This window comes from Mchenga conophoros, linkage group LG3 (genome assembly GCF_057382185.1).
Source record: "Mchenga conophoros isolate Kocher_MC1m ecotype Shallow Benthic linkage group LG3, M_conophoros_male_GT1.1, whole genome shotgun sequence".
Taxonomy (NCBI): Eukaryota; Metazoa; Chordata; class Actinopteri; order Cichliformes; family Cichlidae; genus Mchenga; species Mchenga conophoros.
The window spans coordinates 76,428,086-76,453,545 of NC_140528.1; the positions used below are offsets into that span (position 1 = coordinate 76,428,086).

Below are 25,460 nucleotides of genomic sequence, written 5' to 3' on the forward strand. Positions count from 1 at the left end.
ACAAATACATCCTCCTTTTCCCCAGATTTGAAGGATGGGTCGGGTGTATCCTCCATGGCCCAACCTATCCCAGAATTCCTAGTGCGGCTCAGCCAATTCCAGTTTCCAACAATGGCAGCAGCTATTTAGTTTCAATATTAGTCTTATTATTCTTTCTGGGTCACAAAATAAACTTCTAACATATTTTCAGGTGAGAATGTAGCTGTGTAAACTTCAAATATCTGCTCAATTTATTAAGACATCACATATTTGCAAAAGTGCGCCGATGTTTGTGGAGACGTCTGTTACCCATCAGCTTGATAGCTGACTGGAAGGTCGAAGCTCACTAGAGCCGGCGAGAACAGCAAACTCCGGGCACATCATTTTCAAACCCCCCACGGTTTTTGGCTACTCAGGTTAAACATGATACATAAGTCACTTAGATAACTTAAAATGTTACATTTTGGGTTTTCTTCAGTGTTTTATTTGTTCCTGAGTAAATCGGTTGGGCTGAGATTAAAGTCATAGTTTTCACACAGCTGAATAAACGTCAAACAGAAAACTGATTAAAAAGAAGTTTGAGATGGTGTCCTGTTGTATTTTAGCGAGCAAGGAGCAGACGGCTGAGTTTATTAAACTCCACCAAGACAGCGGTGACGCAAATCTGAAGGCTAGACTGTCCAATTTCACAGCCGCGCACTTCTGGCCTACCCGGCCTTTAAAGGACCCGCCCTACGTGGACCGGGTAGGTTGGGTCCTTCGAAGCATGCTAACCCTGAATTTGGACATAGCTAGAGTATTCCTATCCTATCCTTTCACACTACTATCAATCCGATACCAGTACCAGCATCGTATCGATACTATAGATACTTGGATTGATCCGCCCACCTCGATTTTTCCCTCTTTCCCTTCTTCCTGCGTCCTTTTCTGTTCTCCTTTGGAGTCGAGCAAGTCTTCATCCAAGTATCTTGTCTGAGGATAAAGACATCCTCACAGCGTAATGATACAGAGGCTTCTGAACACAAAATAAGACGGCCAATTTGCGAAGCAAACAAGCCGAGCTTCAGCGTGCGGTGAGACACTCGCCGTCTCCTGACATTTACATCACAGAGGTCGTGGGCGCAAGCAGTTTGAGCACAAGCAAATCTGCAAGATCTGATGATCAACAAAGGCTCTGATTAAAACAAATCTCCTCATCTCATTGCTGAGCAGACCTCTTTGTTTCCACTTCTTTGCAATGCACTAAAAACGAGACACACTGAAAATGTTAGCACTCTTTTCCTTCTGTAATTTTTGTTTTTTCTAGGGGGCTCGAACAGGATGAAGCGGCGCGTCAGGGTGGTTACGCTCACATGCACCTGTTGCAGAGAGTAGAGTTGAGCGATTAATTGAAGCCATGGAAACGAGGTAATCAGTTCTTGTGTTATAAATCAATGCTTTACGCTCCTTTGTAAAACCCAAATTTAACTCACATCTTAGCTGAACTCGAGCCAAAATGTGGAAGCAGGAGGAAGTAAAAGTCACATCAGGCCACTCTTAGGTGAGCCTGTATCTAAAAGCCTCTGAGGGTCACCTGGTCCATTTCCACCTGCACAAAACTCGTGTCAGTTTAGCCACTGGCTGCAGGTGTCCATCGCTCTCCCCAGGTGTCTCTGGGTCTTAATCCCTTCTTGGCAACACCTCTGACTCTTTTTCTTTCTCTATTTAACACTTCATTTTCATTTGAACTGTATTTAAAGTTCAAGGCAAACCAGAGCAGAAAGAGTTTTTAAAAGAATAAATAAATGGATGAAGTTTCTTCTATTTACCGACAAAAACAATCATTATCAAGCAGCACTAAGAAGCAGTAAGACACAACACAGGCAACGAGATTGTGTTGGAGCGGAGCGACGCGTCCCTCTTCCCCTCCTGAGATTAACGCCTCCATCATTCATCGTGTTATCTTTTTTTGGGTACACCAAGTCACCCTCTTAGCCCTCCCCCTTCGCTCTCCACCCTCAGACCCCCACACGCTCACACACATAAATGCAGGAGATTGCACATTCGCACACCTGCGTAAGAACACAATCGCCACATAAAAGCCCGCAGTCTCACATTAGTCTGATTTACTGGCTCAATTTAAGCATGGATTCTGTGCGGCGAAGAGGAAAACAAGATACAACTGTAGCTAACTCGTCCCTTCCACGTCTCCTGTCACTTTGTCGTATTTTCGTCATATTTTCAGGAACACGGCCGCCGCCGACCGCACCCCCCTCGTAACGTTTCCCCTCTCCTTTCAATTACTGCCTCTCTGTGTTTGCAGCCTCCCTGCCATCCCCTCCTTTGTAGAGAGCATCCTCTCAGGCAGAACCTAGCTGTGACATTGTTTGTCATTGGAGGATTACAGCGTTTGGCGCCTTGCCACAAATACGCTGAAGACGCGAAGGAGGCGACCCTCGCCACGTGGCTTCTGCTCAGCCACGGGGTGCAAAGCCTACGACAATAAAAAAAACAACTCTTGAAACAGTGTAAGAATCTGAAGCCAAAACTTCCCTCTGGGACTCAGCAGTCAGATTTCCTTATTGTAAGTGACTTTGACTCAACTTTGTAGCTGGTGCTGACTGCACTCATAGACACTTCTGGGAGTGCTGCAAGCAGAGCTTCATCCTCGTGATTATTAAAGTCATATATATGACTATTTTGGAGTATATTTGGGCCATGTTTTTATGAGACTACTGCATGTATTTTCTATTTCTTTTCAGGTTTTCCCTTGAAATCTTGTGGCTGTGACAGTCATTTGAAACAGCACTTTGAACTGCTTCCTTTCTATCCAACTCAATAGCTGATGTTCACTTTTAATAACATCAATCATAGAAAAATATAGAAAAAAAACTAAAAAAAAAATCACAATGATGAAACACTACCAGCCAAGATCATTTAGAAATTCTGAGGAACAGACAGTCAAATAATGCCAGGCCTTTTTTTTTTTTTTTTTTTGTCTTTGCTTTTGGGCTCGTTATGTAGGTTATGAGACTTTTGATAAAATAGATTTTTTTTGGGGGGGGGGCAGATAGGAAGCGAAGTTGTTCGAGTGAAGGACAAACGTCTGGTAAAACACGAAGCTAGGAATGATGCTGAAAAGAGGGAAGTGGGTCAACGGTCTGAAGGGAGGAATGTGACAGCAATCTGTGACATGTAGCAGGAGAGAAAGAAAGTGCGAGCAAGTGGGAAGATGGCGGCGGAGGGAAGGGAGGGGTTTCTAAATTAAGAAGAAGGGAAGCAGAAGGGTGTGAACGAAGAGGAGAAAGGAGTGAGGGCGAAAATGTGAGTGAGAAAGGAGAGGACAATGACCGAATCTGTGGGATGGAAGGAGGCTGGGAGAAATGTCGCTGGGGTGATTTTTAATGGCAAACCAGAGCCTAAGAACTCAGAGGTTAGGGTTCGGAAACACGCACCAACACTTTCTCAGAGTTTCTCCCTTCAAACAATGACTTTTGAAAGGAGGCAGTGACAGAGTGGGCCTGCAGAGGAGCTGTACATCTTAAAGACTGTAATTACACATAACTGTCAGTCTAATTAAGGCTTTTAATGAACTCCACGAGAGCTCGGAAAGGACAAAAGCCGCCAGCCACTGGAACACAACACTGTTTGTTTGTGTGTGTGTGCGCGTGTGTGTGTGTGTGTGTGTGTGTGTGTGTGTGTGTGTGTGTGTGCGTGCGTGCGTGCGTGCGTGCGTGCGTGTGTGTGTGTGTGTGATAAATGATGCGCTCGAGGAAGAACACGCACATAAACACCAACGCAATCAAACATTTTAATGAGCCCGAGTGCGACTTTGAAGTCCACCATCTAATAAACACGCACACCTTTAAGATTCTCTCATCTCTCCAAAATCTACCGAAACACACACACTCACTCTCTCTCACACACACAAACACAAACACACAGCACTAATTATTCCCATCTCTCCCTACGCTGATAAACTGTTCAAGTCCGGCCCACTGCCGAAGCGTGACTGAACCTATAGGAAAGACCTTTGAAACGATTGGATTTGCCATTAAGGAAAACTTTATTTAGGCTTTAGCTAAAGTGCCTCACAGCAGAGGTTTAATCTACATTATACATCATTAAGCTCGGCTGCTAAAACTCTTGGGTGCAGTCTCTCGTTGGCCGGCCCACCGCTGGAAAATAGAGCGCCGTCGCAGACCAGAAAAACGCCACGTCTTGATTTAGCGTCAGATAGAGAGCAATAACAAAAATCAAACAACATTTGCTTGTGGGTGGGCAAGCTCAATTACATGTAATGATGGCGTAGAGTTCACCAGTTTAGCTTGTTCCATCTTTGAAGTTGTTAAAGGAGCTGTTAAAATATATTTAAGTAAAACGTATTATTTATGCCATGTCACGGGTAGTTTTCTGTTTTCTTTGCCCGAGTTTGGAAACAGCGTTCCTGAGGTTGCTGCCAACATCTCGATACAAAGTCAGCGCGCAGGATTTTGTTGTGCTCGCAGCATTAAAAGTTGGATCTGAAAAATTAAACAGTTACATCTCATCTCAGTAAATGGAAAATGCAGAACATGCATTTGTCAGGGGAACCAGTGTTCCCCTGACAAACGATAATTGAGTTTTTTTTCTGTTCCCTAGAATTCATGTGAAGTGTTGCTGGTCAAGGAGGAAAACTGGAGTTACAAATGCCTGCTGTCTTCTCCGGTGATTAAAACTGAGCCACTTAAGATTGTTTCGGCTTTTAAGTTGAAGATCTGTGGATGTGATCTGCTTTTTGGAGGATTTGTGCAGCTCGCAGTGCTGTCCAACCTGTAAATTTACAAATGTGACCAGGTGAGCACGTTAGCCACTGTATAGCTACTGTAGGGTCAGAGGTCAAACAAACTGCAACTAAAGAAAACAACAGAAAGCACACAAAAGACAACAAAAGTGCTTTTGGGGAGACAATAACGTGATGGACCAGAAATAACAGAAGCAGAGGACTCATCGGTGCTGTAAGGTATGAAAAGATACAAGTTAATGGGTTCATATAAATAATTCATATAAAGCTACAGATACATGTTTGCTATTAGCTGTTTCCTGTTAGCTTTCGTACCTTCCAGCACATAAGGAACCTTTGAGGGACATAAGCATCACCAGCAACTGCCTTATTTAAAAAATAATTAAAAAATAAATAAAAATGTATTAACTGAGGCATTGCAGAGGTACTTTGGCAACAGCTGTGCAAACCAGATCTAGTTCTAAAAATGAAACACCAAACAGAGAACTGGACTGACATTAAAGTCCACGCTTTATAAAGCCTACGTGCAACAGCGGAAATATAACCCGATTTTTACTCATCAAGTCAAATATATCAATTTGCTCCCTCAGGCCTCCCACACAGCAAAGCAAAGTGGGGAGACTGATGATGAAGCTGAATTACAAGACAGTGGATCTGGACTTATACTGTTTTCCAGACACTATCCTTTGCCACAGAAGGATAGGTTAGTCCGGCTCTTTGAGGTTATCATCACCTGCTCTGCAGGAGCTGCAGGATGCTGAGGTCAGCGACTCCTGTTCTACCTAACAACATATAAAGAGAACACTGTGTTGTAATGGTACGTTATCTAACTCCAAATAGCATACAATGGGTGCTTTCAACACTAACAGTTGGACACATAACAAACTCAAAGGTCTAATCCCGGTAACCTTCAACTTGTTGTTGGTATAGTCAAGTTGTTGTTATGCCAACCACCCAACTGTTTAATACATTACATTAGCTTTCCTATTGGCGGGCAAATGCAAACAGAAATGCCCTTAAAGCTACCGATTTACCTCCAGGGCATCCTCAGAACTGTTTTGTCCACAGATTCCTCCACTTAATGCATCTTCTAGTAGCTCTGGAGTACCCGGGCCAAATTGGCCATTCTATTTCCAGTAGCAAGCTGTTTATTAAACCCAATAAATGGGTTACGCAACCAAATGCTATATTGCTGCATTTTATTTTCTAGAGAAGAAAAAAAATGCTTCGAAACCATGGGAATTATTAGGAGCATATTGTGCCTTTATTAGACAGCAACAGCACAGAGAATGAGGTTAGAGAGAGATGAGGAATGATAATGATCGCGATTGGCATATTAACCCTTAGGCCACAAAGGGCAGCCCCAGAATCAGTGCATTAGGCTGCTTTTTCTGACTTACTCACTTAGTTTTGACATCTCTGCTTTCAGCAGTGCAGTGTCGTAGCTTCAGGACCAGTCTGCCGCTGATTAATGGGCTTTGCTGCTTAGCTACAACTCGATTTTCTTCACATAAAAGCCACAGTTTGACTATCCCTACATTATTCCATTTATTTTTGCATTACTATTATGATTTCTTTCCATTTTAGGGGCCACCGTGACTCTCCGTTTTAATGCCTCAACTCATAGGTAAGCTTGTAGGACAAAGAAAAACATTCTTTTCTTTTCTCCCTCAAGTTTCCTTTTCTCATTGCATGCCATTCTTTCAACCAGCGGCTGGCTATGTCATGCACTGTAGACACTGTCTACACACACACACAGAAGCACTTCGAACCTGGCTCAGCTTTAGTGTTTAAATGCACCAGCCAAGAATCGGCCATAACGCAATCCCGACGAGCAGGGAGGTCCTTCTAATGGATCGACACAGATTCAATACAAAGCGCCAGTGTGTGCTTGCCTTAAATGTCCTTGAACCATGACTGCAATACCAGAACAGTGAGATGTGCATCTGCGCGTGTGTGCGTGCTCTTTTGGTAATGTAAACTTTAGCGCATTTGCTGGAATTCTGAAATAATCTTTACCAGTACGATACCCTTCCTCTTCCTCGCCAGCCTGTCTCGCCCCTCACCACCACCGCCGACATTATTCCTGTTTCCAAAAGAGGAAAGCAGGAAAAAGACACACACACTTATACAAAACATGAGAGCCGGCCAGCCAGAAATAATACATCTTGACATCTGTGCCTGTGTGCCGCTCGAGGGAGGGATTGGACAGAGAGAAAGTGGAAAGAAGGGTGAGATATGAAGGGGAAGATGATGGACAGCAGAAAGCATAGGGCAATTATATACTGTTTACGTGCATGTGTGTGTGTCTGTGTGAGTGGGTTTGTGTGAGGAAGTGCATGATGACAGTTGGGTTTGTTTAGCTCCTCTGTGATTAAAGCAGCCTGCTAAAAACTGTGTGTTTAGCTGTACAGCAGTCTGTCTGGTTTTTTTGTTGTTGTCTTTTTCTTTAAAACTGAATGTGTGTGTGTTTGTGTCTGTGTGTGTCTGCGTGCGCAAATTCCCGCTTGTGCTTGTCTCTGCTTTTTTTGCAGAAATGTGGGTGTATTTGCACTCTGCATGTGTCACTCTGTCCTCAGTTTAAGTGTGTTTACATTTGTGCATTTAATCTTATTTGCACGTCACGAGCATGTCCTGGGGTGGATACATAACATTGTGTGTGTCTGTGTGTGAGATAGTGCATCCACACCACCACCAACAACCTTCCCCACCCCCCCCTCAAATGCATGTTTTAGCATCTAGTCTCCAGGTTTAGTTTACTTAAGTGAAATCATCCACGGTTGTCTGCAGTATGTAGGTCTGGAAAAACCAGTACGTGTGTGTGTCTGTGTGTGTGTGCTCATTAGTACTCAGTGCTGTCCTAAGGTTTGTTTGCATTCTTGCCTGTTTGATGCACGGTTTATTTTATCTGACAGCTGAAAGATAGCCGTCTGCCTCTTCCTGTCGCCTTAGTTTTCAAGTTCAACAAGCTTTATTAACCCGATAAGATCGCGCTCATGCTGCAGAAATAAAGTACACAACGCCAGGTTTGTTGAGGTGGATTAAAAACAAGTGTGCAAAATAAACCCGTGTGGCAACTGCTAGCTGTAAGAGAACCACCTCGGGAACATTCCTACATGCCAAAACAATTTCACGGAGACGTGATTGTTAAAAAATCGCTCCAGAGTTGCAGAGAGATATTAAAGACCTTGATAAAAATCGATATCTGTCGCTGACCCTTTAAATGAAGGGTCGCGGGATGGATCCATTGTTCAGTCAAAGTGCCCTTAAGGGAAATGCTGTACTGTACCCACTCACTATGAGGATAAAAAAACCATCCCTGAAAATATATGATATGATATCAAACTGGTTATCGTGCTTTTATTTTGTTAGTAAAGACTCGCCGTCTCGCTTAAGTGCTCTTTTGTAGGACAGATGCTTGTACTTGGTTTCCCTTTTGGAGTCTGTGCTGCTTTTTATTTTGTGACTTGTGCATCCTGAAATGGCCCAGAGTTTCATAGTGATAAGATCAGGCCATGTACAACTAACCCCTTTGACAGTGCTCTCAGTGAGAGCAGAGAAGCCCCGCCCACCTGCCATTCAATCCTGGGCCACCTGATCACCTTTTTTTTTAGTGTCTGAACTGAAGATCTGGACAAGATAACCAGTCTGAACTTGAATTTGAATCAAGCAAAGCGACTCGAGTAGAGTGCAACACTAAAACTTAGCACGACATGTACTTTATGTACTTTTCAAAGAGCTCAGTCTATCCAACTTATAGAAAAGATTTGGATTTTCTCATGGAGACAAAAAAAATGCACGTCTCTGCTCTGCTCGCTTTTCTGTGCAGCTTTTCGACTTGCTGCAGAGAACTGAAAGACGGGGAGAGGGAGCGTCTAAAAGAGTAATGGGGGTTTCGTGCAGAAAAAGAGCTGGCGACAGAGTGACAGACATACAAAATGACAGAGCTAGAGAAGACTGAGCAGAGAAAGAGTTTCCCACCTGAGTTAAACTTTTAACGGGGTCAAGTGCCAGGTTCTAGTGTAAAAACGGCTAAGGCTAATTCATATTTTAAATGTGCCATTCACACGCACAGCACTGACAGCACAGAACACCAAGCTCCCGCAGGATCACAAGCCCACTACTCTTACCTCCAAGGACTGCTAGCAGCTCTTTTAAAGGCCTGAATTCTTTTTAAGCTGCCAAAGTATGCCAAAACATGACAGATGGAAGATATTTTCCACTCACCAAGTGACTGACAAAAAAACTCACATAACAAGAACTGATTAGCTGGTATAAGGATTGATATAAGTGGGATGTACTCTTTGCAGTCAGGGAGCAAAGAGAGTGCACTTCAACGTCAATGTCTTCAAACGAGGGGTACTTAGCTAAAAATATCAGTTCCACAGGACTGCTAAGTGGTTAAAAAAGAAAAAAACAGGCAACCCAAATCCCAGCAAATACGCAGAATGGTGTAAGCATTTCGTATAAAGCGCAGACCCTAAATAAACTATGACTAATTTGTCACTCGGTGTCATATTTGTGGGTTGAGCGACCTTTTTCTTCCCGAGCGCCGTCGCCAGAACTTCTTCGATTACTTTATCAGTAATCCATTTAAAACAGCGTGCTGTAAATCTGTCCCGCTCCTCTAATCTTCAATTCATCACACATTTCCTAATCACACTCCAAAAATAACAAAACCTGGAATTACTTTGCCTCTTCTTTCTGTACAGCGAGAGCCAAGCCAAATGCAAGCTATCAAAGGTTTATGGCGTGCATATGAATCACCGAAGACTAACAAACCACCCCGCCTGCCTTGTTATACTGTAAAATAAAATAAAAATAAATAGGTCTTTTCTCTTAATTAAGGCTTGAAATAATTTGAACAGGACCTGTAATAATGTAATGGTGCTTTCTTGGCGAGGTCATGGTAGTAAAAGCAGTGCTTTAATCTTCAGGCGGACAAACCCGGATAAATAAAGGTTAAACCAATAAAAATAAGGCGAGCCGACCTCCTGAAGCGGCGGCGGCGGCGGAACTGTTGCTAAATGATGAGGTAAGATGCTATTCTGTCACAACGGGGCCCACTTCCCTCGCAGCGCCACCAAGAGAGCAGCCGAGCACGGCTGGAGGTGCCAATGAATTAGTTCACTGTTTTCACTCATTACAGCGGACTGACTGCCTCACTTTTCCTCTGTCTTTATTTACGCCCTTTTCTTCATCTCCGACTTCTCTGGCACCGCACACACACAGCTAACAAAGACCCCGCTCATAATGAGGGCATAGCAGCGTCTGAGTGTGTGTTATTCTTTGTGTGGTTAGTATGCGTGTGTGTGTGCGCGTGTGTGCAGAGGGAGGAGGATTATGGCAGTTCCAAAGCTGTGAATAGGGGCCAGGCTGGGCCTTGGCCCTGGCTGAATTAATTACTCTAATTAGCTTCTTAATTGCATATATTAAACCAGTGGTTAGCAGGGCTGGAGCCGTGGTTAGGGCCCGGATCTGAAGCTGGAGCCGGGGGGTTGCAGGCGGACAAAAGGGTGTTGCACACAAATGGGCACACACACACATATATGCGCACAGAAGTAAAAAACTAGCTCCCCCCATCTACTTGAGATAGTCTGAAGTGGAGAAATGACAAGGGTATTCAATTATCCACCCCCTCAACATCAATATATAATCAGCACATACTGCAAGAGCAGATGTGTGGTACTAATATGGAAGATAAGCCCCCCCACACCCTCCCAGAGGGAACAGAGAGGATTAATACTGGAACTACGGGGACTACTTCAAGTTGTCTTCATCTCAAACTCTCCACTGTATCGCTTACTCAGTGCTCTGCTGCCTGTGACATTCAAGACGCCAAACCCTGCTGCTGATTTGCGACCACTGCGCCTCGCCCTGTCTGGACTCGCGGCGCATCACAAAGACTTACACGGACTGTGACAGCATCAGGACCATTAGGTCCACCGCCCGTTCCAGTGCCCCGGCCTTTTTGGCTCGCACGTTCGGCGCATTCTGAACAATTATCAAACCCTTGGCTCTCCAGAGCGGACAACATGCATCAAATTAAGCTGTTTTTTGGCTTTGGTTGAACCTCGAGTAAAATACAAGCCACCCTGAGGGCGAGAGAGAGCAAGCGAGAGAGAGAGAGAGATCCTCTGACCAATAAAGGCGGAGGGTTTCTGACTGGGGGGGGGGGGTGCCAAAACAAAAAAAATCTGCAGCAAATGGCTTGTTGTATTTGTGAAATTCACCCAAAGTATCTCACAACAATGACGATTAGTCGAGAACAAGTAAACATCCAGTCCGCTAATGAATCTCTCTTCAATAAACAAGTGGAGAACACATGCATGCACGCACACAACGCGCACACGCACGAGCGCAGCGTGATAATGATGTTCTTTGTGGAGTTTTTGGGGTAATTAGGGCTGCTTAAATGGTGGTTAAAAAGGATTTGCAGCTGATTGTTTGTCCTTGTGTCTTTGAGCCGTGGGCCTTCTTGCTCCTCTGAGTGTCAACAAAGTCTTCTTCAACTGTCTCGTCACAGAGCACAAAAAATCCCTTCTTTCACCACGCCGTCCGCCGCAGACCCTTCCTCTGCTTCTCCCAGTCCCTCCCTTTCTTCTTGTGTGTGCTCAAATTCTTCTTGCTTGTCTCTTTCCCTATAATTTGCTCTCTCGCTCTCCCTCGCTCCCTTACTTTTTCTCCTCCCTCTCTACGTCTTCCTCTCCATCTTCTTCAACTGAACAGCTGCTGGGTCCAATCACGCTCCAAGAACATAGTAATCTGCTTCACACGTGCCAGAGACAAACTCTTCTCCTCAAAAACAGCACCGGCAGTGTGTCTGCGCTCTTTTGTTCTTTTAAAGGAATGATTGGATATTTTTGGGAAACACGAATATAAGTTTTTCTTTCCTGAGACTTTGATGAGAGATTAACCTAAAATTCAGTCTGTGTAGAGTAAATATATTGCTCAAGTCCAGACATGGCAACTTTGTGTTAACCTTACCTTAAACGAACAACATTAAACACCTTTGACGTCTAATTCCAATTCTAACTCAATTTCATTTATTTTTTTAGTTGGTCTATGTATAAGCTTCCAGTCAAGTCTGTCACAACAAGTTTTTAATGATTATTGTGAAAAAAATTATCTGATGTAACCACTGTATGAAAAATGTATAATATGTAGAAACGCTGAGGAAAAAAAAATGCTACTAGCCAAAACTTTAACTTTATTTGATGTGTGTTTTGTACATTTTTAGCAAATTAATTACACTCAAAATACAAATTGAGGCTTAGAAATAATTTTTTTAAGTAAAAAAAAAAAAAATCTCTCCCTCATGTTTTGTCTAGGAGTAGTGCAATACACTAGCTAGCTGGCTTTTTAGCTACTACCTTATAGCTAACTTATTAACTGGAAGGTTAAGGTGCTGGATATTTTATATACATGTATTAATGACATCATATGGTTATTCAGTTGCCTTTAAAATGGCATGGTTATTGTCAAAATGTCATCACACCCACACTTCCTTCCGTTATGCAAAGCTAGGCTAAACACATGCTAACGCCAGGCAAGAATTTGAACATTTAATTACAAAATTGATTTAATTTGGACTTTTTAAAAAATTAATTAAAAAAAACAATTAGAGGTCCTTTCTTTCTGCTTTCAGTAGAGTCAACCAAGCAGCTTTGTACTGTTTGCAGTTGTTATGTTAAGCTAGGTCAACCGTACGCTTGCTCAAGGCAATTTTTAGCCCACACTGAGAAAAAGAATAACTGTATGTTCCCAAAACGGTGAGCAATTCAAGGGGAGGACAGACGGGTTATCGTAAAACGTTTCAACACAAATGTCATTAGCGTGTGTGCAAGCAAATGCACACACACACACACGTTTGTGTATGCGGCTACACATCTGTCTGTGTGAACATGTTCATTATGTTGATCAGAGGTCATGTTTGCGTGAACCTAGGCACTAAATCAAGGCTATATTAGCGGGGTAATACGTTCTACTGATGGCAGAGGTCAGCTGAGAGGTGTGCTTGTTTAAACCCCCCTTCACCACCTCCGCCGTGCCTGATTGCCAGGAAACACATCCTTCTGCCTCAGCAGAAGGTAGCAGCACAATGATGCCTTTGTTCACCAAGTCGCGACGGGGAACGAGAAATGTATGCGTATTTGTGTGTGTATTTGTGTATGTCTGAGACATACAGTGTAGGAAGGTTAAATGAATCATACAACGTTAACCAGGCCCAGTCCAATTAGGGAAGGATTTTTCTTGTCTGACCTTTAACAGGAAAGACGTATTCACACTCACTCATGCAATCAACCCCTACCCCAGTACACAAACTTACACACACAGCAGCATCAGCCCTCCGTACAAAATCACGCAATCCCACACAAACACCCACAAATGCACCCGCCGCCCACACACACATAAGCTCTGAACCAACGTCACGCACATACCAAAACACACACGCAGAGCCAATCTCGCAGACAGTAGCGCAGCTCTGATTGCTGACCTAAATCGGCCAGGCGATCTGTCACTTTCTCTTACTCACACTCAGCACACATCTTTTTTTTCTTCTTTTTTTTCCCCTCCCCTTTCTCTTATGTCTCTCCTCTTTTTTTCTTGCCCAAATATCCCTCGCTCTCTCCCAGTGTCACTTCACATCAGCTCATTCTGGTCCCTCTCCTCGTTTTACTTTACCAGAAATGTCTTTGTCCTATTTTTACCACCGGTATAGGTGTCAGCATATGGTGCATGTTTACAGTGGTTTTGTGGGATCTGCACACTGTATTTAATTGTGTTTAGATATTTCTGTGAATACACTAAAGACCCATGCAGAGAACCTCAGAGGAATATCAAGCATAATCCTTTAAAACACTTGAGATGACTGCTATTATTTTTAATAGAGTCATTCTTCCTTCTATCCACTTTCTCTTATCCATTTAGAGATGCAGATAAACTTTATCTCTTGGGCGGAAATTAGTTGGATCCGTTGCACCAAACCCCTGCTGGCCTATTCTATTCCATTTTCCACTTTTGCACTTTATTTGAGGCTATTTTCACACATGAGAGTTTAACTGAGGCTGTTCGCCCCAAGAATTCGACGTGTTTAGTAGAGTGTGAAAAATGTGTTGCAGGCTAGAAAAGCAGTCTCGGGTCCACCTCAAAATAGTTGTCGAGGGCTGGCTCGGAGCGAACTGGAGGCATGTCCCCCGAGGGCCACAAAAGATGTGAAAGCATAAAAACACTTGAGGTTGAAAAATGTACAACACGGTTTTATTCTGTGTGGTCGGAATGGCAGAGAGCGCTTGTGTGCAGGTTCCTATTTTTAATTTCTAAGGAAAAAAATTAAATAGGTGAAGAGTTCAGCTGAGTTTTCGCACACCAGCGAGTCGCAGAACTTAAGTCGAAAAATGCAATTAACTGAGAATGAACCAGATATCCTCTTTACTCACTTTATTTGCTTACCGTCTTTTATAAAGCTTCATATACATTAAGATTCATGAGGAATTTGACTCGTTGAAGCTCTGACAGCCATAACTAAATAAAGTAAGTGCTGATCAGAGATGGGAAACATCCACTAACACGCTGCTCAAGGCCTGAATAGGATGAGATGGACACCAGTTCAGTTGTCACCTGTTTTCAGCCTAATGGGGCTTTGACAAACAGACATCATACCGTTTCTGTGACTTTGCTTCAGTTCTCAGCTAAGCCGATTCAGTTTTTCTACTAAACTACCAAAGATTACTCTTTTAAAAAGAAACTGTATAACAAAGTGGGGTTGAAAGTTTGATTGTTACCGTAAATGTAACAATATATACATGACTAGTTTCTCAGCAGGTCGGTAAAGTAGACCTGTTATGCTTTTCAATTTGTTTTATCATCAAGACATGATATTATTCCAGTGGTGGACGCTCTTATTAAATGGTCAAATTTTTGAATGATGGAGCTCAGAGGGCTTTAATTGCTTGATGTTTTCTACTTAGACCTCAGTCACACAGGTTGGTTGGTTGGTTGGTTGGTTGGTTGGTTGGAAACTACGTGGCAAACACTGCCCACTATGGCAAAATGAGTAAACTATGCCCGACTGGTTACTGGACATCGCCACTAAAGGCTGTGAAATCGATTGCTCAAACTAAACTCACGCAGACCTAGAGACCAGTCAGTGGCCCTTGATAACCACTGGTTGCTATGGAAAAATGTGCATTCCTTGACTGGTTGGCAAGTGGTTGCAGGAGGTTGCTTGCTGTTGTTAGGTGAAACTGGTACAGTATATAGCGCTGCACTGAAAACCTAATTAAAACTGCTTTGGTCACTAGATTACTGAGTTGCCTATAGCCTGCATGGAAAACTCGTGTGAAAGAGTGCAACGCAAACCAAAAATAGAGACAGTTGTTGTGCACACAGTCGTGTTTTTGAAAGGTGCTTCATCAGTAAGGCACCACTATTGTTTAAAGGCAAATTCTCTCTATTTCACGTTTGCATCAAACCCTTTGAAGTTGAACTACTGAATGGTGGTGAGATAGTGAGTGTACTGGAACTACTAGCAGTCTGCTTTGTTGCCGATTCCACCCAACAACAGCCAGCAACCACTCGCCAACTCGGGGAATACACATCATTTAGAGAAAAACACATTTACATTTCAGGTCTCCAAAAAAACCTAGTTTCAAAAAACATGAAAAGGTGAAAGGGGTGTTCAGTTGTGTTAACTAATTACTGTGAAAAGTAAAAATAAAGGTGATTTAGTGGTCATTAAAACATGTTCAGAATTTGCAGTCTTGAACACTGTTCTCCCCAGCATAACCTGCCTGTATATGATAAAAGTATTGGTAATAATATCTGTATCAGCAGTACGAGCCCCGTACCAAAATTTGCAGTATCGCCCAGAACTACTGGAAATGATGAAGGTAGGTCCTCTCTAAGTTTATTCCTTCTTCTGCCCATTGACAGAAGTAAAGACGGCATATACAGGGCTGCATTTGGATGCTAGCGGGATATCTGTATAAAAACAACCCCTACCCTAGCCGAAAGCCCCTCACTGTGGTCATCTTGTTTCTCGCTCCTTCCTGCAGCTCTTCCTCTCCTCTCCCCCGTGTCTTTGGTTGCTTTAGTGCCTGGCAGGAGGCTCAAATCAGAGGGCTTAAACTTGATCAAATATTCAACAGATATAGATTTCTCTGAGTCCCTGGATTCCCCACCTCTTCCACCCAGCTGAGTTCCATCCTTCCATTATTTTCCCTGAATCTTTCACTTTCACTCTCCCGACTGCAGTCACAAACAAACTTGGGTGCCGCACACTCGCACAGCCACGCACGTATGCACACGGGGAATCATAAAGTAATGTCGAGTGGCAGAGAGGTGCAGCTCATTTAGGCTGCAGTGCAGCGTTTCTCTCTGCTTCCTCTCCCCTCTGTTGTCTCTTCTCTCCTCTCTATTTCACTCTCCGCTTCGCTGTCACTCTCCATCTTTCTCTCTCTTGGTCTGTCTCTCACTCTTCCACTTTAACCCCCCCTCCTCCCCAACCCCGCCCCACGTCCCCCCTTTTTTCTGTCGCCCCTCCCTTCCCCATGTGGATTCTGTGTCATTTATTTCAGCTTAACCCTGATAAATAAACCAGAGAGTACGTCTGCATTATTGAACACTCCTGTCTGCACGCGCTACCCAGTGCTGTCCAACAATTAGACCACACAAACACACACACACACACACTGCCCCACCCTGTCCAAAACTTTCCATTAAAGGCTAAAAGTCTGACATGTGCTCAAGAACATATATATCCATCCATCCATCCATTCGCTTCCGCTTGTCCTTTTCAGGGTCGCTGGGGACGCTGGAGCCTATCCCAGCTGTCATAGGGCGAGAGGCGGGGTACACCCTGGACAGGTCGCCAGTCTGTCGCAGGGCCAACACACAGGGACAGACAACTATTCGCACTCACATTCATTCGCACATTCACACCTAGTGACAATTTGGATTATCCAATTAACCTATCCCCACAAGCTGCATGTCTTTGGACGGTGGGAGGAAGCCGGAGTACCCGGAGAGAACCCACGCAAACTCCACACAGAAAGACCCCGGCCTGATGTTGGAATTGAACTCAGGACCTTCTTGCTGTGCGGCAACAGTGCTAACCACCGTGCCACCGTGCTGCCCAGAACATATATATCAATAAAAAAAATTTTAAAAATCACAAAATGATAGAGAGCAGAAACCATGACCGATGGATAGAGAAAAGGAATACAACAGAGTGGGAGAGAGAAACTCAAATTTGCAGAGTGAGAAGCTGTGACATTTAAATAGCTACCAAATAAACACATGCACCAACATATCAGTAAACTTCCCACAAAAAAAAAAAAAAAATTAGAAACGACACACACACACACACACACACACGCACACACACACACACACACACACACAAATATGCACAAACAGATTTTTTTCTCGGTTTGCAGGCTCCAGTCAGCTCTTCTATTATTCATATTAGTGGGGTGAGGTTGTTTATCTCGGCCATTGTGCAAATGCAAGCACCGTGCTCTGGGGGCCCTGCTCCGTAACCACACCGCTGGGAGTCATTCATGCTCTTGCGCAAACACAGAAAAATATGCCAATGCTACATATCCATACATGCACCTGCTAACCGCGCAGTCACACACACACAAAACGTCCACATATGCTTTCATACCTGTACCTGCCACAAATGTGCGCACACTCATACACGCTCTGCCATCTGTCTCGGCGTGCAACGACAACACCGGAGTCCCACGGCGACTGACCCGTTCCCCACCGCGGATCTGACTAAACTTTGTGCGCACTTGTGCATATGTTCCTGTGTCTTTTCGGGTGTGGGTGGGTGCGCGGCAGCTATTTTGAGAGCGTTTTGTGTGTGTTTGCGACCACAGCTCTGCACGGAGTGGCGAAGTGTGTGTGAGTGCATACATTTCTGAAAATGCCCCTGTGTACGGTGATGTGAGCGTGCATATGTTAGAGTGGGCACCGAGGAGGATTACTGCCATTTGTGGGTGTCTGTGCGTGCGGGTGGGTGGGTGTGTTAGATGGTGAGAGACAGAAAGAGTTCGCTCACATGCAAGGTCATATGTATATCAAGAGTGCGATTATTCACTGTAAGTCAGTGTGTGTTCAAACATGCGTGCGTGTGTGCGCGCGCCTGTTGCCATGTCCTTGACAGCAGCAGCAGTGATTGGAAGTGACCGAGCTGTTTCAGTGTCGCACTCCAGATGAGTGGTGTGCTCTGGTGGTGTATCAGCTGACACTCACACCCCATTCACATCAGGCACGCACATCAGGACCGGCCCACAACTGTCTGACATCTTCTTACTATTTGCTCTGTCCCTTCAGCTTTGATCCCTCAGCATGCACAACATATTCATACTCTATCAAAGTCTCTTCCGACACCATCCCTCTTTTGTCTCCCTTGTTCTGAGTTAGCTATCTTTCCCAGTCGCTTTCATCACTCAACAGTCATGCCTGGTACTTGAAATGAGCTCTAGCCAGCTTTATTGTGAAGAAGGGTGGTGTCCCTTTTGATATAAAATCAAGCACAGCATTACTTCAGGCCGGCCACAAAAGTCAAGCTGGGCCTGAAGGTCAGGTGATCTGAATGCCAGCCCACATCAGCTGATGCTCATCTAATACCTTTCAACAGATCGAGTTGGCAAATTTCATACTGGTGATGTCATTTTTCGTGCTGCAAGCTGCTTTGCAATTCCCTTCAGCCTCAGCCTCTTCTTTCACGCTGGTCTGCTGTGGCTGATGCCTGCTCTGTTCTATTTTTTGATCTCACTGTGGCTGTCCTCGCCTCTGGCTTTAAATTTATGTGTGAGGTCCCAGGACCAGGGCCATATTGAATTACAACACAATAAAGAATTACAGGAAAGCACATTTAAGTGAGATCAACGTACAAGTTTTGAAAGTGAACATTTTTGACAAGTACCAACCTCAGATTAGAAATACAGCTAATGCAGACATACCAAAAACTGCATTTCTTCCAGTGACCACTTAAGGCTTCCTCTAGAGGTGAGTGAGTCCTCAAAGACTTCTATGTTTACAGCCTGATACAAAAGAAACTCACTGGGGTTGGTTGGTTGGTTGGTTGATTGATTGAATCAATTTTTAAATAATTGATCCTTTTGAATTTTGTTAAGGTTTAAAGTCGATAGAGAGGTGTACCAAGACAGAGGGAGCTTTACCGCCACTGATCTGAGATCTAAGTCACATAATATTTGCTAGCATTAGCTGATGGATTGACGATCCACTCAATAATCCAATCTCATTGTGACTTCTGGTTCCAGAAAATGGAGCTAAACCAGAAGCTTAAACGTTCTCAAGGTCAAAAACCAACAGGTCAAAGCATCGGGCTTATCCTTCTTTGATATACAGCCCATGATCATTTTCTGTCCTCGTCCTTCTTCTGCAAATGCATTTCAATATCGCATAAGGCTTATCTGTAAACAAACACTCCCAAGATAATACAGCGTGCACCTTTGTCACTTTGAATTAATCTGTAAGAAACTGGGTGCTTAAGGATATGTTCGCCAAAATTACAAAAAGCTCTGGCTAATCCATAAAACACACTGTCCTCAGATTTTATTGGGACTGTCGCTTCAGATAAAAGCAGTTCATAGTGAGGTCTGTGGATTATCCAGCAAGGCACAGCAACCGGTCTGGAGAGCACGTTGATTTATTTTTTTTAAACACAAAAGTCCAAAAGCAGATAAACAAAAGAGGAACAATTAACATAACTTGGGTTCGCCAGAGTGAAGTGAAAAAAAAGGAAGTTTCGTAATAATTTCCCTAAAGTGTCTTTTTAGTTGTAAATCCAATAAGCTGTGTGGAGATGGCTTCCTCCTGAAGTTCTCATTAGGATACACGTCATCCAGACCGCACTTTAACTGTGCAGACTTTCTATGTCTGCTCATGCATGCATGCATAAAGTGTGCGTTACACAAGGCTTTGGCGCCTGATTTCAAAGGATTCATTAAAAGCAGAGAAAGGCTTGATCTGCAGTCTGGGGTTGATGCACTGAGTGTGTGTGTGTGTGTGTGTGTGTGTGTGTGTGTGTGTGTGTGTGTGTGTTTGTTTGTAAAAGGGGTTAAAAAAAAACTAAAACGGTGGAGAAGACGAGCAAGCGGCAAAACACAAGACGGGAGAGCGTGACAGAGAAATGGGCTTACATAAACTCTGACCTCATGTTATGAATGCAAACATCAATCAATAAGTATGACAAATCAATTTCCCCGCTGCTTCGCTCCTCTCCCCAGGATACGGAAGTGAAGAATAACATTTAATAGGATTCAAGTAATTTGATTACAAAGCAGCAGCATCTGTGACGCGTTAGACACTGCAAAAACAAGTTTCCCCTTTTTCCAGATTCCTTGTGAGATTTTCGTCGACGCGTAAGGGTTATTTTCCCGTGCGATGATCAGTGACGGCACTTGTCGACGACTGCAATGTGAAAATCAAATCACGGAGCTTCTGCTTTGATTTACCGCGTGTTTACTCGAGAGCCAAACTGCAGGGGAAACTAATCACCCAGTGGGCTTTAAGCAAGTTACAGGTAATCTGTAATAGGTTTAACTTTAAATTAACCTCTACTGCCGAGTTTCCTCCTGCTGTTCCACCAGCCAGCAACTCCGCATTACCACGCATATGCTTTTCGCTTGTGCCCAGTCTGCAGTGTGCAAATTAAATCACACTATGCTATAGGTTAATTAAAACCAGATTTCCCTGAGGCTTCTGCATACATCGGTGCCTTTACACACGCCCGCAAACATACATTTAACTAAATTCAGGGACAAGCCATAGTTCACGCTGTGTTCAGCGTGTGCAATATTCTCCCTATAGGGTTAGCACACAGGCGACAGCAGATATGTGGCACTAAATTAGCAGCAGGATTAGCAGTTATTAATTATCTCACAACCTCATTAAGTACACACAAGCTCTGGTAAGAGACTCGGTGCGATTCTTCATTAAGGACACATGATCAAAGCCCGGTTGCTCACTAAACACAAGCGATCTCTCGATGTCGTCAATAAGTTATCAGGACCGAATGCTCTCTACGATCGGATACTCCCCCTCACCTATCCGAGTCTCTCTACAAATCTGGGAGTAAACCTCTGCGTGTGCGTATGAGAGCGAGAGTGCGCGCGTGACCTTGTGCTGCAGCCGTCATCGATCGGGCTGGAGCTGTCAATCGATCAGTCTGGGCTGTGAGTGGAGATAAAGGTGTTTCTATCTCTGGACACCTGGTTGTCAGGTTGGGGTACAGAAGAGAGGGGGAGCGAAATAAAAGGTCGGAGGAAAAGATGTGAACCCTACACCTACGCGGCCCCGCAAAATGTTTCATGGCAACAACTAAATTCTACTTTGACTCTTCTCACGTGGAGGGAACTGGGCGTGTTCGACATCTTTAACTGTTCAGTCGTGTAAGTATGACAGGGAACAGTCAAGATAGAAAGACATGAAAATGGGAACACATTTCAGGTCATGTTTTGTCTACATTTCTATTAAAAAAATTAAAACTACAGTTCCTCTAAAGACCACTTGTGGCAGTCTGCAACAGAGAGTCAATCTCTTAGATTTTCATGTTAAAATTTCCAACTTTCTGTGAGAAAACAGTTTGCAGCCTGACTTTAGTCTCTATAAATAAACCCCCTTCAGGACAACAGCGAGAGGAGATTTATTTATACGACTTATCTGCTTAAATTGAATTATAAAAGGCGTGCCCCCTTGTAAAGTTATGTATCACATAGGACATGCTTACTTTGACTATCAGGTGGATATATCAGTATCTGTCTACTAGTTACTGCATTTGATTTCTTTATCTACATTTGTGCCATTAGTAACGTTCTACTGTTGTATTTGTTTGTTACTTGGAACTAATTAGCAGGTATCTATGTCTAAGCAATACAGTTTTTGAATTGTGTTTTTCCTATTAAACCTTTCTAAGGTTAGCTAATAACTTAGCGTGCGCCTTCTTATACAAATATGGTCGCTTACAGCTACAAAAACAAAGATGCTGCGAGTCGGAATACCAAACTCAAGGCTTCAAAACCGGATTACTGAAACCACAGGACAACATTCCTGTGATACTCGATGGCTGCTCGGGTCCTCTCAATATTGAGTCCGTTACTAATTCATCTACCAGGAAGTGAGGCTTGCATTCATTTTCCTCCCTACTTATTAGGGCGAGATTCTGGGCGCACATACGCCAATACACACGTCCCTACAGTACATACAGTACACGACGGTTTACTGCACCACGACACGCTATCTCGCTCACTCACATCTAATCAGAGAGAGACACTTGTGAGCTGATATCGACGCAGGGTAAAGGAGAAATGTGCCCAGAGCCTCGCCTCTCTTCACAAACACGCCACTTTTGTGGACTGATAGTAAAAAACCGAGCACACCTGAAACAGGTGAACAAATATGGAACACCAAAAGGCACGAGGGACTTCACAGACTTGGAAAAATCTTACATTCTCTTTGTCTCTTCTGTACTCTCTCTCTCTCTCTGTCTGTCTGCCTTTCTAGCTCTGTCCCAGCTTCCTCCTCCTCCTAGCTCTCCTCTTTCTGTCGTTTTTAGGTTTTTATTTTCCACCGGCAGACGAAAAGAAATGAAAAGAGCATTTGCACACCTGAGTGAATAGACCTCGCAGGTGCGTGGGAGGGGAGCTATGGGAATCAGGGTCTCTCGCTCTCTCTTTCTTTGTCTATCCTGCTCGCTGTCTCACTCCCGAGGTGTTTTTACAGCGCCTGTGTTTGTACTAGAAACTCGTGGGCGTGTGTGTATACATGCACTTGAGTGTGATCCCTATGTGTTGCGTGCATTGCTCCAGTTGGCCCCAGGTCCGCATTTAAAAACAACCCACATGTTTCAGTTGACGCAAACTTTACCCGCCGATCGTTCCGTCCGATACAGACACCTGGCCTCGCTCGCCTCGGTGACCTCATCGGGTCATCCGCACGGCTAAACTCCAAACAAGCCTTTTGAACAAACCAAAACAAACGGCGCCTCACCATCTGTGGTCACCGTCTAAGGCTGGCAGTAACAATAAACAGGCCCGAGCCCGGCGCTGTGGGACAAAGAGGGCTTCGCAACGACCGACAGCATCTCGATACGAATCTAACCGCTAAACACAAAATCCCACACATGCAGCACATCTAGAGATACTGCAAGAAGAGACAAGAAAGCGTGGTAATCCCACAGAGGTGAAACTTTAGGTGAGTAAATAGTTAGTGAAAAAATCTACATCTTACTTCATTTGGGGGAAAAAAACCCTCAAATGTCATGAATGTTTTGTTTTGTTGTGTTTCTTGTTTTTTAGTGCAGTGCTTGTCCTGTACTGTATCTCCGCCTGTGGGCTGGATCACACGCAATTCTCAAACCTAATTATTGTAAACACACCCGCCCAATCAGCGCTATCATCTCTGAAATAAACAAACACACTCAGGCACAATCAGAAATCAACCATGCAATCATAACAACCCCCCGCCCTCCAACCGACACCAACCGCACACTGCAAATAAGGCTCAACAAACATACACACATCGACCCAGCGTTTGGTCAGGGTCCTCCACTCACCGATGATGTAGTAGTCTTGCATGCTCTTGAACTCGTGGCCCCAGAGGTTGGGCGAGAACTCCTGGAACTTGATGGTGAAGCGGCGTTCGCGGGTGGGCTCGTCGCAAGTGAGCACGATGTTGGGGGGTCCCATCACTTCGCAGCGGTCCGCCTGCTCCCGCGTCGACACGAGGTAGAGCTTGTAGAACTCGTACTCCGGCGTGGACCTGGCAGTGTCCAGAGGAGGGCAGATGAGGTCCAGCCGGTCCCCGATCTGAGGGTACAGAACGTAGCCCTTGTCGTCTCTGAATCTAAAGGAAGGAGAGACGAAGATAAAAAAAACAGAAAGGAGGCAACGGAGGGAGAGAAAGGCAGAGAATCATTAATTAAAGTCTTTATAAACAGTTCAGAGCCACCTGTCCTTGCTGCTGAATGAGCAACAGATGGGTCCTTTAGCGCTACCGTTTCTCCTTCTCCTATCCTGGTTTTTGTGTCCTTCACAGGGAACAGGTGCCTTTGCAGAGGAACTGCTGTGCAGTCAACTGCACAAATAAATTTTTACTACACAAGCTCACGCAATCCCCCGCTGACCCCATAAGGTGGTGGAGAAAAACGCAGGAAATATAACCACAAATTGATGATTCACGCGGGGAAAATAACCACCGCTGAAGCCAAAAAGGATTCAGCTGTTAGAAAACCACTCATTTTCTTTTGTAAACGAATCCCCGTGAGTTCACAGATATTTGTAACTAATCAAAATCTGGTGCCTTTGAGATTAAGCAGATATTAAAATAATCAGAAGTATTCAAAAGGAAGCTTTTTCGCTTAAAAAAAATACCTATTTTGGCCAAAGTTATCTCATCTACTTGAATGGGACAGCTGTGACAGAGAAAAGAAACATGTCCTTGATTCTTACACATCTTTTTAACAGGACTTGTGCTTTTTTTTTTTTATCATTTGTAGCATGAAATTATTTATATGTGGCTCTATTTTAAGCATTATATGATAAATTTTATATTCTTTTATACTTCCTCAGAGAGGGCCTGTTGTTCCTTTAGCTAATTATTCTTGCTACCTTTGTCACAAAAATTAGCATGTACTGATCAGGTATATTAATGGCTGCCTACAGATGATCTCATGTTTTCTCCATCGGTCCCTTAGTTATGCTGTCATAGGCCTAGGCTGCTGAGGATTCCCATGATGCACTGAGTGTTTATTCTCCACTCACTTTGTGCTTACACACCACTCTGCATTTAATCATTAGTTATTATTAATCTCTGGCTCTCTTCCACAGTGTGTTTTTGTCCTGTCTTCCTCCCGTCACCCAGCCAGTCCCAGCAGATGGCTGCCCTCCCACCCCTTGCTTCTGCTGGAGCTTCCTTCCTGTTAAAAGGGAGTTTTTCCTTCCCATTTCACCAAGTGCTTGCTCTTAGAGGGTCGCCTTATTGTTGGGGTTTATTTCCTAATTATTTTAGGGTATTTACCTTACAATATAAAGCAACTTGAGGCATTTGCTGCTGTGATTTGGTGCTATATAAATAAAACTGAATTGAATAATACTGCAGCTGGCAATAGTAGGTAGACGAAGGTCTTTTTAACCAGAACTTGCAGCAGGCAGAGAGTTTATGCGCCACTACCTTAAGGTCACAGATTCTGCAGAGCAGAACAGAGACTACAGAGTTTATCCACAGGATGTACAACTCACTGCAGAGACAGATGGCTTTATTGCTGTTATTTATCTGTGACAAAGTACGAGTAAAATATTTCAAGAACTGAATTACTTAATTATTCATGTAAGAGAGAGCATGTGTACAGGAAGACTTTTCACTCTGTGCACGCCATGTGAAACTACGCAGGACAAATGTAGTACAAACATAATGTTACTATCAAAACTGTAGCAAAACATTGAGATTTTTTTTCCTTTTCATCTGCAATGCACATTTTCTCCCCGACTTCATTTTTCTCTCGTTTTTCCGCAGCTCTTGAAGTGAGAACTTCACGTCCACTGAGGAAGAACCAGGCAGACAACTTTCACTGTAGATCAACAAAGCTGCCAAAGCCAGTTCTCAGGTATGTACAGTTAATTAGTTTGCTAATTAGCTGTTTCTGTATCACTCCCTCAACTGCTTTGGTATGAACGGCGTGCCG

At 43.8% G+C, this 25,460-nt stretch overlaps 1 protein-coding gene across 1 annotated transcript in view; it reads right to left on the reverse strand.

Moving 5' to 3' along the window:
* The window catches only part of efnb3b (ephrin-B3b), an 87,366-nt gene that overhangs the window by 22,143 nt on the left and 39,763 nt on the right, over positions 1–25,460 (reverse strand). The window contains exon 2 of the mRNA XM_085267305.1: positions 23,334–23,623. Within this exon, the coding sequence (XP_085123431.1) occupies positions 23,334–23,623 (290 nt within the window). The remainder of the gene's footprint in view (positions 1–23,333; positions 23,624–25,460) is intronic.